The sequence below is a fragment of the Dysidea avara genome, chromosome 4 (genome assembly GCF_963678975.1).
Source record: "Dysidea avara chromosome 4, odDysAvar1.4, whole genome shotgun sequence".
Lineage (NCBI taxonomy): Eukaryota > Metazoa > Porifera > Demospongiae > Dictyoceratida > Dysideidae > Dysidea > Dysidea avara.
In genome coordinates, this window is record NC_089275.1 from 31,657,311 (window position 1) to 31,669,370 (window position 12,060).

Below are 12,060 nucleotides of genomic sequence, written 5' to 3' on the forward strand. Positions count from 1 at the left end.
CTATCAACCACAAAACACTGCCTAATTAGCAAGTTACAAAAATATTCTTTAAATATAAAAATGAATACAAATAAGTATTGTTATACCAGCAGATATACAGCCTTGTAGGAATATAATCAATTAATAACATCATAAACTGGGTCAGTATCCATTTTGATGGTGTCAATAGCAGCATAAGATGGATTAGCTTCCATTTTAACATCATGACTCATTAGTACAAACTGATTATTTTCTTGCACAGCATTCATCATTTTTAATTTTTTTCTTTGTGCTCACACCTCTTTTTATAGCACAAAATAGTAAACTATAGAAGTAATTGGCACAGTAACAATAAATGTAGCCACAACACTAATAGCAATCATAACTCCAGTTGGAAACTCATCATCATCATCATCATCAACTACAAACCAGTGACACAATCTAATGTAATAGCTTTAAATAAATCATATGTACTTAATGCTGCAATAAAATATGTACATGTGACCAGAACTTGTCTTATAATACCAACAACCAGCATTCTCACAACAGTACAAGTGAGTAGACTACAAGGGAGGGAGAAAACCAAATCTACATATTTATAAAAGCGTTTGTCCTTTATCATGTACATTCATTTAGAATTTTAAATGGCCTAAACGAGTTGCAGCATGAGTCTTCACAATTTCTACAAAGATTTAGCTATGCAGCCAAGTATAGTATAGTTCACAAGGCTCCAAATAACCACTATCAGACCAATTTTACTATGGAGACCCATCCAGTCACGTACAACAATTTGATGTAATTCTAATCTAAACCCCAAAACAGCCAAGCTGTAAAAAAGGGTGCAGCCCCACAAAAATTCCAGGGTGAAAAAGTCATGAATCAAAAGTGGCGGCTAAGACATAGCTGTGATGGTAGGGTTATGACAAAAAAATTTAATAACGACAATTTGGGCCTTAGATATTGCTTCTTTTTATATTGCAAGCCAAAAAGCCAGCCATAAGGTGACCATGGGGTTTCCTTTAACTTGTTTACTAACAGAATTGTTGAACAAGAGAAAGAATCATTTGTGTGTATAGCTTTGTGTCTGCTAAATATTTGTATATTTAAAATTGAATAAAATGATTATCACATAGGTAATAAGGTGACTTGTTACATAACTGAATTGTAGCTGAACTCTCTTTGTTTGTACGTATATAGTTTAATTAACTCTGCACAGGGTTGACTTGTTTCTAGCTGATCTCTCTACAGGGTGACTTGTTTCAAACTTAACTCTCTGCAGGGTGACTTGTTTCAAACTTAACTCTCTTCAAGGTGACTTAAAATGTAGTTGAACTCTCTACAGGGTGACTTACCTCCTTCTGTGTACCAACTTCAAAGATAATTGGATAACCCATTCATGTTTTATGGCACACTGCTTTTGTAAGTGTGTGAAAAGAAAAAAAGAACAAACTATGCCAAATTTTGAAGTTTCATCTGTTGGGAATGCTTGAAGTGATTCTGCTCAAAATTGGTAGCTCTGATGGTGGAGGGTATTTCCACAGCAAAAATATTCTCGTTTCATAAAGGCACCACATGGAGCTACGAATGTGTGAAGATCACATTTTCTTTACTTCTTGTCAATATCCTCAATATGTGGCGTGCCGGCTTCTTGGGCCACATTACCTAGGCACGCAGTTAATACTATTACCAAGGCATTAATTGACACATGCAATGTCTATATACAAGTGGAACAAAAAATTAGGAATTTTCAATATGAGTAGGGATCAAAGTAATAAAAAGTACTGAAACAAGAGAGATTATCTACCACCTGAAGTCATGCTAGTACACACGTAATCGCTACTTCAGTTGCCAAGATTTAAGATATAATGGCACTGAAGTAGGGATTACGTGTGTACTAGCATGACTTCAGGTGGTAGATAATCTCTCTTGTTTCAGTACTTTTTATTACTTTGATCCCTACTAATATTGAAAATTCCTAATTTTTGGTTCCACTTGTTTGTGTACTTTTTACAAACATTGCATGAATCTTATCTTTTATGTGCATGCAGTTTCTATTACACAGGACACTAAAGTTACTATTTCTTCAATGTCCATGGTTTGCTAGCTATGTTATAGACAACATTACCTGTGTTTAGATTCTTTGCACAGTTTTTCAATATTAGAAAAGTAGTACTTGCTGGTTGAGGATCTAGTAGCAGCATGGGATTTGGCAACATCCTTGCGGTAATGTTCTTTAGTGCTCTCTGCAGAATCCACACGAGACTTTTCCAAGTCTTGATGGTAGTGTTCCCTTTTCTTTTTTGCAACTTCAGTGCGAGACTTTTCCAAGTCTTGATGGTAGTATTCCCTTTGCCTTTCCGCTGACTCAATGCGAGACTTTGCCAAATCTTTGTTAAATGATGTTTTGGTGGCTTCAGCTGATTTCTCACGCGACGCTGTTACATTTTTGTAGTACTCATTAGCATGACGCTGTGATCGGCATTCACTGCTGTACTTGTCCTTTCTCTCTGAGAGTATAGACTCTCTATGAGCTTCATAGTACGCCCTGTTATTCTCCTTCTTTCTACTCTTCCGCGCCGCTTCCTTCGAAGGCATTGCCGCACCCAATATTGCCTCAGAGAAAACACACAAAGCAATAATAACCACAATACCCTTAGCTAACGCTATTTTGCTACGAATTATGTCTAATATCGCTCAAATACTTGAGGTAGATACGTTGTTTACAGCAAAGAAATGCGTTTACAAACGCAAGCAATATTAATTTTGCCGGTTAACTTTGCCAGAAACAAAAGATATAAGTCGCTAAATATATTCACTTACACGTACAAAGCTTCCCGATTGTGAACAGCTCGCTCTTCCTGCTCAAAATCAACTTCGAACTTTCAACCACGTGTATTCGAATATTTTACCGCGAAGATTATGATTACTCTATTTAGCGAGCACTCTTATTGAAACGGACGGCGCCGTACATTGAAGCCATTTTGTGAAGTTATTAACACTACCTGTAGTGAATCCAGGACGATGGCAACATTAAAGAACGATGAAAGTTAAGACCCAGCGCAAGGATTGTATTTCTATCAGTGTAGGAAAGGTTTAATCTGTAGGCAAAGCGAGCCGTTTTCATGCAAGAAGTAGGACTGTAGCTGTTGCCATCTTCCCGCTAGGCCTGGCTGAAGGCATCAGTTAGGGAGTCAGTCACTAGAAAATTCGATCAGATAGAATTTTTTTTAAAATTCGTGGAAACTCATAGGATGCATTTCGTGCCATTTTGAAGGCGAAATCGTGCTTCACTTTTGTAATACAATACTGCTGAATCTCCGAGATGGTTTTGCAAGTCTGCTTTTGGTGCGTAAATTTTTGGCGGGAAATCGTGAACCTTGACGATCCCTACCATTAAGTACTACCGTACTTAATGATATGTACATATGTGACTTGATTTTGGAAAAAACAATCCAAATCGCACATTAGAAGTTTTGAGATACATATTATGGTATTAGGCCTGCACCTATTATGCATAATTTTGAAAATAATAGGTCACCATTTTCGTGAGAATAATTCCGGAATTATAGGATGGTTACAGGCATAATTTTAGAACTATCAGACATCCATGGGAATAATTTGTGGAAGTAAGGGGTGTGTCTCTTCTTGATTAGCTAGAAGAAAGAGTCAAGCCACTAAGAATGATATATTGCATATACAGTAGGAGTGCTGGCTGAAAAGGGGCTGAAAAGCCTCTTGAAAATGAAGCGACTAGCCACAGAAACTGAATGAGAATTATTATGGAATAATAGGCTAGATACAAGAATAAAAAAGAATAATAGGAGAATTTTTGGGGAAATTCTGAAAGGAATAATAGGTAAAAATTTGAGCATAATAGGCTCAGGCATAAATGATTTTAAAGAATACAAGTCAGCACAACTTTCCAAGGATAGCAAGCACGCATATGACATTTACACAAGAGATGCATCAATCAATTACCTTTCAGATCACTTCCAGTACTTGTAGAGCTTCCCACCAAACAAGATAGAAAATCTCAGAAGTTGGATGAGCAAAGTAGTATCATGAGTGCTCACAAAGGGAAGGAGGGTGGGGGGTGGTGGGGTGGGCAAGAGATAGACTTCAAAATGGACGCAGACCACAATTGAAGTCCAGACACGAGATTACAGGGCTGTGCTGATTTCTTAGTGGCTGATATGCAGCAAAATCAACAGAAAAAGCATTTGGCTAACATTATCGAGCCATCCACCAGTAAACTACTGATTTTTTACAAGCCCAGCCCTTCATAAGGCCAGAAATCGCCATTCGAGCTCTCCACACCACCCAGAAAAGATGTCTGTTAAAACCAACGTCGAGTAGTCTGAGTAGTACTGAGGGTCAAAACTAGTAGTATGATAGTACATATCCACTGGTGGTGTTAGTTTGAATTTGTCTGATGTGTGATTTGAATCAGTTTTGTAAAATCTTGTCACATATAAATTATTTCTGGAACATCACTTGAGATCACATGACCTATCAAAGATCCTGGAGCAGTGAAAATACGGTTTGTGTCAGTTTAATAGCCAGTACATTATTGAACCAACTCTCCATTCAGTGCACACTCTCATTAATTTTTGCTAGCTCACAACAGTGAAGAGTGATTTGGCGAGTCTAACAGTAGCTAAGCTACATTATGATTGCTGTGCCACTTGTCAGTAGAAACCTACTGTATATAGTGAAATACTGAGTGTTCCTTACTTTTGTAATGGTACTTGCAATTGGGATGTGCTGATTTTCCAGCAAATATTTTGGCGTAGTGGTGGGTAAAAGCAATAAGCAAAATGCTGGCATAATAGGTGCAATATTTGTGAAGTGGACACAAAAATTGCACAAAAGATCGAGATACTCTTATAGAACAGCCAAAAGAAATAAATTAGTACAAACAATACATGGTTAATTGTTATGGGAAGAACAAGTGGTGATTGAGATACCCTAGTAGAACAATCGCATATGTTAAGCAGTATTATCTAGCTTCTTGCTATACATGGTAAGAGCAAGTGCAGATCAAATAGAACAGTCACTTTAAGGTGAAATTATAGCTTTGCACTTGGAAATGGTCAATTAACAAAGATTAATGCTGAGCAAAATATACAGCTAATTCTTAAGCAAAATATGGAGAATAATAGGTTATCACATGTGAATGTTAGTATTTTGCACTGAAACACATAGGCCCCATGAAACAAAACATTTAGTTGAAGTGGCCTAGGAGTTGTTTGTTCATACCTATCATTTAAGTTTTTAGGAATGTCTAAAAAATGATTCCAGTAGTTGAACTCTTTCTATATAGTTGATTGCCCAATATGGTACAAGCTATTAGACTGCACTGGCTTGGGTGACTGGTGATGGGTGATTGATCATCTACTTTGGGATATGAGCATGTAACAAGTATGGCAAATGTCAGTGTGTCACATGCCCCATTCTCAGTTGACCGTATATACACTTACTTGGGACCAGGATACTGGATGACACAAGCAGGATAAATGTAATATTAAAAATACAGACTCTGAACAAAAACATACACAATGGTCAACAGAATTGAACCCAGGCCGGGATCCTTGATCATCAGACCAGTGCCATTATAGTATACCACTGCCAGCTACCCAATTCTCTTAATTTCTACCTTAAATTGTGACCTAAGAAGTAGCAATAAAAACTATATATACATGTATACACCAGAATGAAGAAGAAATGAAGGCTGAACCTGACCCCACTACATTACTGTGTCACGTGCCCCACTCCCAGGTGAGTTATATAATATCAAGACACACGGTAGTGTGTCGTGCGGCCCAAGAAGCCGGCGCGCCACACCGTGAGTATATTGACAGGAAGAACGAAAACGTCATTTTCACACCTTGTATCTCGGTGATCACTTATCGGATTGGAACCAAATTTGCTACACAGTTGCCCGCCAGCCAGGGGAGTCTACATTCAAAATTTGAATGAAATCGCTCCAGCCATTTCCGAGATACGAGCTGCCAAAGTTTCGTTTTTTTTCTTCTTCGTTTTTTTTTTTTTGTTTTTTTATTTCCTTCTTCTTCGTCTTTTCGTACACTTGCAAAAATTGCTCTAACAGGAAAACGCGTACTCCGATCGCCTTGAAATGTGGCAGACAGAAAGGGAGTCCAAAGGCGAATCCTAACATCAAATTTGGTACAAATCCGATGAATGGTTCAGGAGTTATGACCGATTATTCGCGTTAAACAAGATCGATTTGTTGTCACGCTTACAGGGTAAACCGCTTCATGGAATGATTTGAAAATTGCTATGTAGATTGAGTAACCATCGTAGGAGTGCCTTTTGGTGGTTTGAAAGGAATCGAGATAAAGACCATGGAGATATGACACAAAGCCCAACCTGTGTCACAATTACGCGATCGATTTTTATGAATAAAAAAGTATTAGTTTTCACGCCTACTAGGCAAACCGCTTAGAGCAATGAGCTGAAAATCGGTGTATAGCTGGAATAATCTTCATAGAAAGTCCTTGCAGTAGTACAGAAGAATCGGATTACAAACCACTGAGTTATGATTCTAAAGCCAACTCCGTGTAGCAAATGCGAGATCGAGATACTCTAATAGAACAGTCACCCTAATAGAGCATTCGGCTAATTTATTTACTCCATTATAGAATTTTATTACATCACAAGTTATTCTGTAGGGGGTTCAGCTGCAAACAGTTAATCTTATAGACAGTTCAGCTAGAAGCAAGTCACCATGTGGAGAGTTAAGCAAATATATCACTATAGAGATTCAGAACATTACAAGTCACACTGAAGAAAGTTCAGCTATAAACAAGTCATGCACCCTGTAGAGAATTCAGCTACAATAAAGTCACTCTCTAGAGAATTCAGCTACACAGAATTCGGCTACACACAAGTCACTGTGGAGAGAGTTCAGCTACAAACAAATTACCCTTTAGAGAGATCAGCTACAAACAAAACACTTTGCAGAGTGTTCAGCTACAACAAATCAACTTTTAGAGCGATCGGCAATGAACAAATCAACACAAATCTACCTGTAGAGAGATAAGCTAGAAACAAATCACCCTGTAGAGAGTTCAACTACAAAAAATCACACTGTAGAGACATCAGCTAGAAACTAGACACAATGTAAGGAGTTCAGCTACAAGCAATCACCCTGTAGAGAGTTCAGCTAAAACAAATCAACCTGCAGAGAGATCAGCTACAAACAAATCACCTTATAGAGAGTTCAGCTACAAACAAATTACCCTGTAGAGAGATTGGCTACAAATCAACCTGCAGAGAGATCAGTTACACACAAATCAACTTGTAGAGAGATCAGCTACAAACAAATCACCTTATAGACATGATGGTGACAGACCTCACTGGCTAACTGTCAGTAACCTGACCAGGATTACATACGTTTATGTTATATAGCATGTAGCTAGCTCTCATGTTTGAGCTCAAATGGCATGTTTGTAACAGACAGAAAGTCCGGTCCATCCATATTCTAAAGTTTGTAGATGTGCATGCATACGTGAGAATCTTGATGACTGTGGCATATAAATTCGCCTCATATAAATTACTAGCATTACTTATTCCATTGCTCTGTGCCTTGATTGACAACCTGGATCTTTATGACCAGCCGTGGGAATTTATTGAAATGTCTTCAAAATCAGCACTATAGTTTTCATTGTTTCCTAGTAAAGGAAACTTCTCTAAGAAGAGGGCATTTAAAGTCTGCCAGCAAAATAGTGTAATTCTATATTCCAAGGCAACCAGATATCAGTGATCTGATGAAAAGTGGCACCCTCGGCGGTAGCTACTATGGCAACAAAGATGCTTGGAACAGATATAATGTTCCTTGGTCAATAGCTATTGCTTACAAATTCAGGTTGTGCTTCAAATCATTATCTATACACATGCTTGATTATTTGGTTGTATGAAAAGAGTTCAAGCTGCTACGTACAGACTGATATATTGTTGAGTAGTCACTATTTTCAATCATTTGATTTGTTCTATCACCTGAAATAACTAGCATGCTCGACACTATATTAGCTAAACGTTTACTGCTACCAGGTAGCTATAGTCTGGTAGATTTAAGGCTGGACCCGGAAAAAATTCGAAGAAAGCTGATTTTGGTATCATTAGAAAGCAATTTTTTCATAGAATACCGTAGGGCTACTTATTTTCGAGGATATAAAATTTCGCGGATTTAATAGAAACTGCTTTAAACAAAAAATTTCGTGGAAAAAAATTTGAGGTCACCGGAAAGCAGCGAAAATTTATTAACTGGTCGCGATCAGCGCGTGTCACTACTTTGTGGAGATGAGCGATCGATTTGAGCACTCGTCCGTGATCCGAGGATATCATATTTACAAAGATATTTTTACACCAACAATTGGAAAAACGCTCCAGGGCCGAAGAGAAACCGATAACGACCACGATGATTATGCTGTTGCTGTTCTATACCATATGCGTATTTTGTACCATACGCGTATGGTACATACCATATGCGTATACGCGTACGGTACAACCATACGCGTATGGTACGGAAAATCGTACCATCTGAGTATATAGCTAACCTGGTATGCGTACAATATCAAGCAGAAGGTTTTTGCACTGCCGTACCTATTGACTACGCCTGATGGCACTCTGCTTTCATTTCTGTTCGGGGAAGAGGGAGGGGGAGGAGCTAGTCTTTCTGTTCAGTGAAGAACGAGATACTCTAATAGAGCAATCATATATTTTATTACTATTATATAATTGCAAGACCTCGCACAGCGAGTATAAATGCAATATACACATCAAAATATGTAGCTACAGCTAACTAATTACAATTTTACAGTTCATTTATAAGGTTTTTAAACACGGTGATATAGATGAAGCTTCAAAAGTCTCTGGTTGCAAGCTGTTCCATATAGCAGTAAAAGCTGAATTTATATGTGTCAATTCTAGTGAATGGCAGGGTAAGTTGATCTGATTATAGCTATTCTATTCTCTAGAGCTAAGATCAATTTAGCTTTACTGCGATTAAGATATAATTTACTTTACTGCATGATGCAAACCTATTTAAAATAAAGCATTCCTTAAAATAAAAGAATAACATGATATCTCGTATGACTATGTATAAGTGATGAAACTGACATCTTGATTTAGGACAATATATGATAAAAACAATCATGAATTCATCACACTGTTGGCAGATCCAGTCTTGAATTGTGTTAAGTCCTGCTGATCTGGTAGGATCTGATGAAATTCTTCATTGCCAAAACTAATAAAGGTCAATCATCTGGGTTGGAAGCTTTACGAAAAACATGATAACACCTAGCTGCAATGGATCATGAATGGATCATGAATCCTCTTATTGGATTCATGATCCATTGTGAAAATTCAAAAACTAGGCCATGCATTATTACAAATGCTAATCCTCCTTCATATCTATAATAGAGTTAATGATGTAATGTAATGATGTGACATGATGTAATATAATGTAATTTATGCATACCTGTAACATTAATATTGTGTACTGTAGTTGTAAGAGTTAGTTGTTATTGTGTACTTTCAGTTATTGATTAATAATATTATATACAGTAGTCTGTTTTGCCTATAAATGGTCTGCCTACACTTCCCTATTAGAACAATACCCACACATAATATTTATGTGTTTACAAATACTCCTGAAGATAGTCAAAGATTAGTACAATAATTAAAAGCTATATAGAGTGATATTACCCAAAACTCTACTAGGCATTTCTCTATACTTGTATATATGAACTTTGTAAAAATGTGTTTGGGTTTAAAGGTGCCCAATTATCCCTTCAACATAAAACAAGAGCAGTATGCTCCTTGTCTTACTCAGAAACTGAAATTGAAGTTTGATCTTCTAAAGCATTATTTAGGGCAAAAGACATTGATTTCTTTTAGGCTGTAGAATTGTGCCAGCATATTGATATTCACGACTTTTCAATGAATATAACTGGAATGCATAGTGATATAAATGCTAAGCCAGTAGAGGTAGCATTGTAGCTAAATATAAACATACGATTTTGATATAATTATCCATATACTACATTCTGATTGGTTAGCAACCATATTAAATAATTTGCATCCATTGGCAAATGGAGCCAATTTTTTCAGGTATATATATATATTATTTTATTAAATATTTTATTCTATTGTTGCTACATATAATCTATTGTTTACCTTTAATTTGTTAGTACACTAGTTTCCACTTAAAAATGGATATTTATGCCTGGTGGCACTAAAGGTGTGTCACAGTTGAGCAGACAATTTTAATCAGATGAGCTATAATGTATAATGATTGCTCAAACAGAGGAAGACCTGGAGAATGCTGATACAATAACATTGAGGGAGGTAGCAAAGAGATATAACTGTAGAGAAAGTAATGTTTTTAGTTTGTAAATCTGCATGGCTGTAGCTTATAGCAATATTAGATATGCTATACTATAAGACTGATGTGCATAGTAATTAATTGTGCAATAAATTTTTTTAAACTGTAGTTCTGTTCGCTGAATCTTTGCTATTGAATGAGGCATGTGCATTGCCTGCTGAGATGAAGTAGGAAAACATAACATGGCAGAGATTTTATGGTGAGTTTATGAGTTCTAAAGTATAGTTCAGTAATGAATGTATATTAAGTAGCATTGTTTTATTATTGTTAAGTGCATTGTATAGCTACTCGCTACTTACTGTCATGCTTGTGGATGGGAAGACAATGTGTTTAGCTACTCTTATCTGAATGTACTCTTTAAAGTTAACAACGTACATCCACATTAATTTGTGCTGTAGGTCCAGTGTGATGAATAAACTATTTACAGTATGTATAAACAAGAAAAGTAAGTAAACAAGAAATTGGATCCTCAAAAGAAGAAGAGTGTATACATAGTATATAAAAATGCAAATACAGTGAGGAGCCATGTTGCACAACTGATGACACTTACGAAGTTCATTTTTCCAGTTATTAGCTTTGCACAAGCAGTATAATTATGTATAATTCAGTTAGAACTTACTAGCTACCTACCATGCATGTTGTAATTGCTCTCCTTACTTATTTACCCAATTCTGTTGTAAATTGTCAGTTATCCACACTTATAATTGAGTATATTATATAAGACCATCTGCATGCTTCTGATAGCTAATGTATAAAGTAGTATACATGCACAGTACCATTTATGTAAAGTTCTGCAGACAGAGTGAGATCATGTACATAAGATTTAGGTACATTAGTATAGGACTATAGTGGGCATTGCATGGGCATGGCAAGCTAGGATAAAATGCATGTGTGTCAGTGCTGATGAATAAATTTATAGTTACAGCTCAGTAGTAAGCAGATTATTGTGTTGTGTTCTAAGTTTGCTCAGCTAGAAATACTTGTAAAGACAGCCCATTGTAGCTAGGTGATGGCAAAGCTAGAAGATACTGAGAAAAAGCATAATACGCATATGGTACGTACCATACGCGTATGTCTATACCGTACGCGTATGGTACGGAAAATCGTACCGTACGCGTATGGTACATTATGGTACATACCATACGCGTACGGTACAAAATACGCATAATTTTATGGTGTAGAACATTGCTATTACGGAAGATTATACTATCGTTGGCCACGTGCCTCGCACCATTTCAGTACCGATGACCTGTTTTTACGAAAAGGAGGCACAATATCATGCACTGTCACGGGTCCTCCTCAGTATTCAAGGGATCTGGAGCAGGGTGGGCAAGATGTACCTTGTAAGTTAGTATTTAGTGGCCCCGTGAAAGATGATTTCAAGCAAAAGGTACAAAGGTTACTGCAGAAGGCGCCCAAACTGGAACGTTTCGCTTGCCTTGGAATTACCCCACTAGCATAGGGTCCGCAATCCGAAAAATCAACTTGTACAAATCAATCCCTCTACCATTGTAGGATGTTCATTGTAGTAACCCATTGCTTGATCCACCATGAAACCGGAGGCACGATTGTTGTCTTCACAGAAATATCATTTTCAGTATCTCACAAGATGCAAGATTTATTTTTAAAATTTCGTGCTCCACTCAAAGGACCGGATGAAACTTGCTACTTAG

At 37.0% G+C, this 12,060-nt stretch overlaps 1 protein-coding gene and 1 long non-coding RNA gene across 4 annotated transcripts; one reads left to right on the plus strand and one right to left on the minus strand.

Annotated features, from left to right (window-relative positions):
• Nucleotides 1–278: 278 nt before the first annotated feature.
• Nucleotides 279–2,954, minus strand: LOC136253197 (M protein, serotype 2.1-like). 2 transcript variants are annotated; one of them, XM_066045827.1, is made up of 2 exons: nt 2,105–2,954; nt 279–400 (listed from the first exon to the last, which is right to left on the minus strand). In XM_066045827.1, the coding sequence occupies exons 1-2, from the start codon at nt 2,572–2,574 to the stop codon at nt 397–399; spliced, it is 474 nt and encodes a 157-aa protein (XP_065901899.1). In that variant the 5' UTR covers nt 2,575–2,954; the 3' UTR covers nt 279–396. The 2 variants fall into 2 exon arrangements, with proteins under 2 accessions (XP_065901899.1, XP_065901900.1); XM_066045828.1 differs by lacking the exon at nt 279–400 and adding an exon at nt 1,623–1,641.
• A 7,279-nt stretch (nt 2,955–10,233) lies between these two features.
• LOC136254681 (uncharacterized) lies at nt 10,234–11,319 on the plus strand. Of its 2 annotated transcripts, none has more exons than XR_010700674.1 (3): nt 10,234–10,350; nt 10,497–10,586; nt 10,786–11,319. It is a non-coding gene; the product is annotated as an uncharacterized lncRNA (long non-coding RNA). The 2 variants fall into 2 exon arrangements; XR_010700673.1 differs by having other exon boundaries at nt 10,289–10,378.
• Nucleotides 11,320–12,060: the final 741 nt, after the last annotated feature.

Bases quoted from the DNA above. Each gene is read 5' to 3' on its own strand.
- LOC136253197 (XM_066045827.1), bottom strand. From the start codon at position 2,574: ATGCCTTCGAAGGAAGCGGCGCGGAAGAGTAGAAAGAAGGAGAATAAC.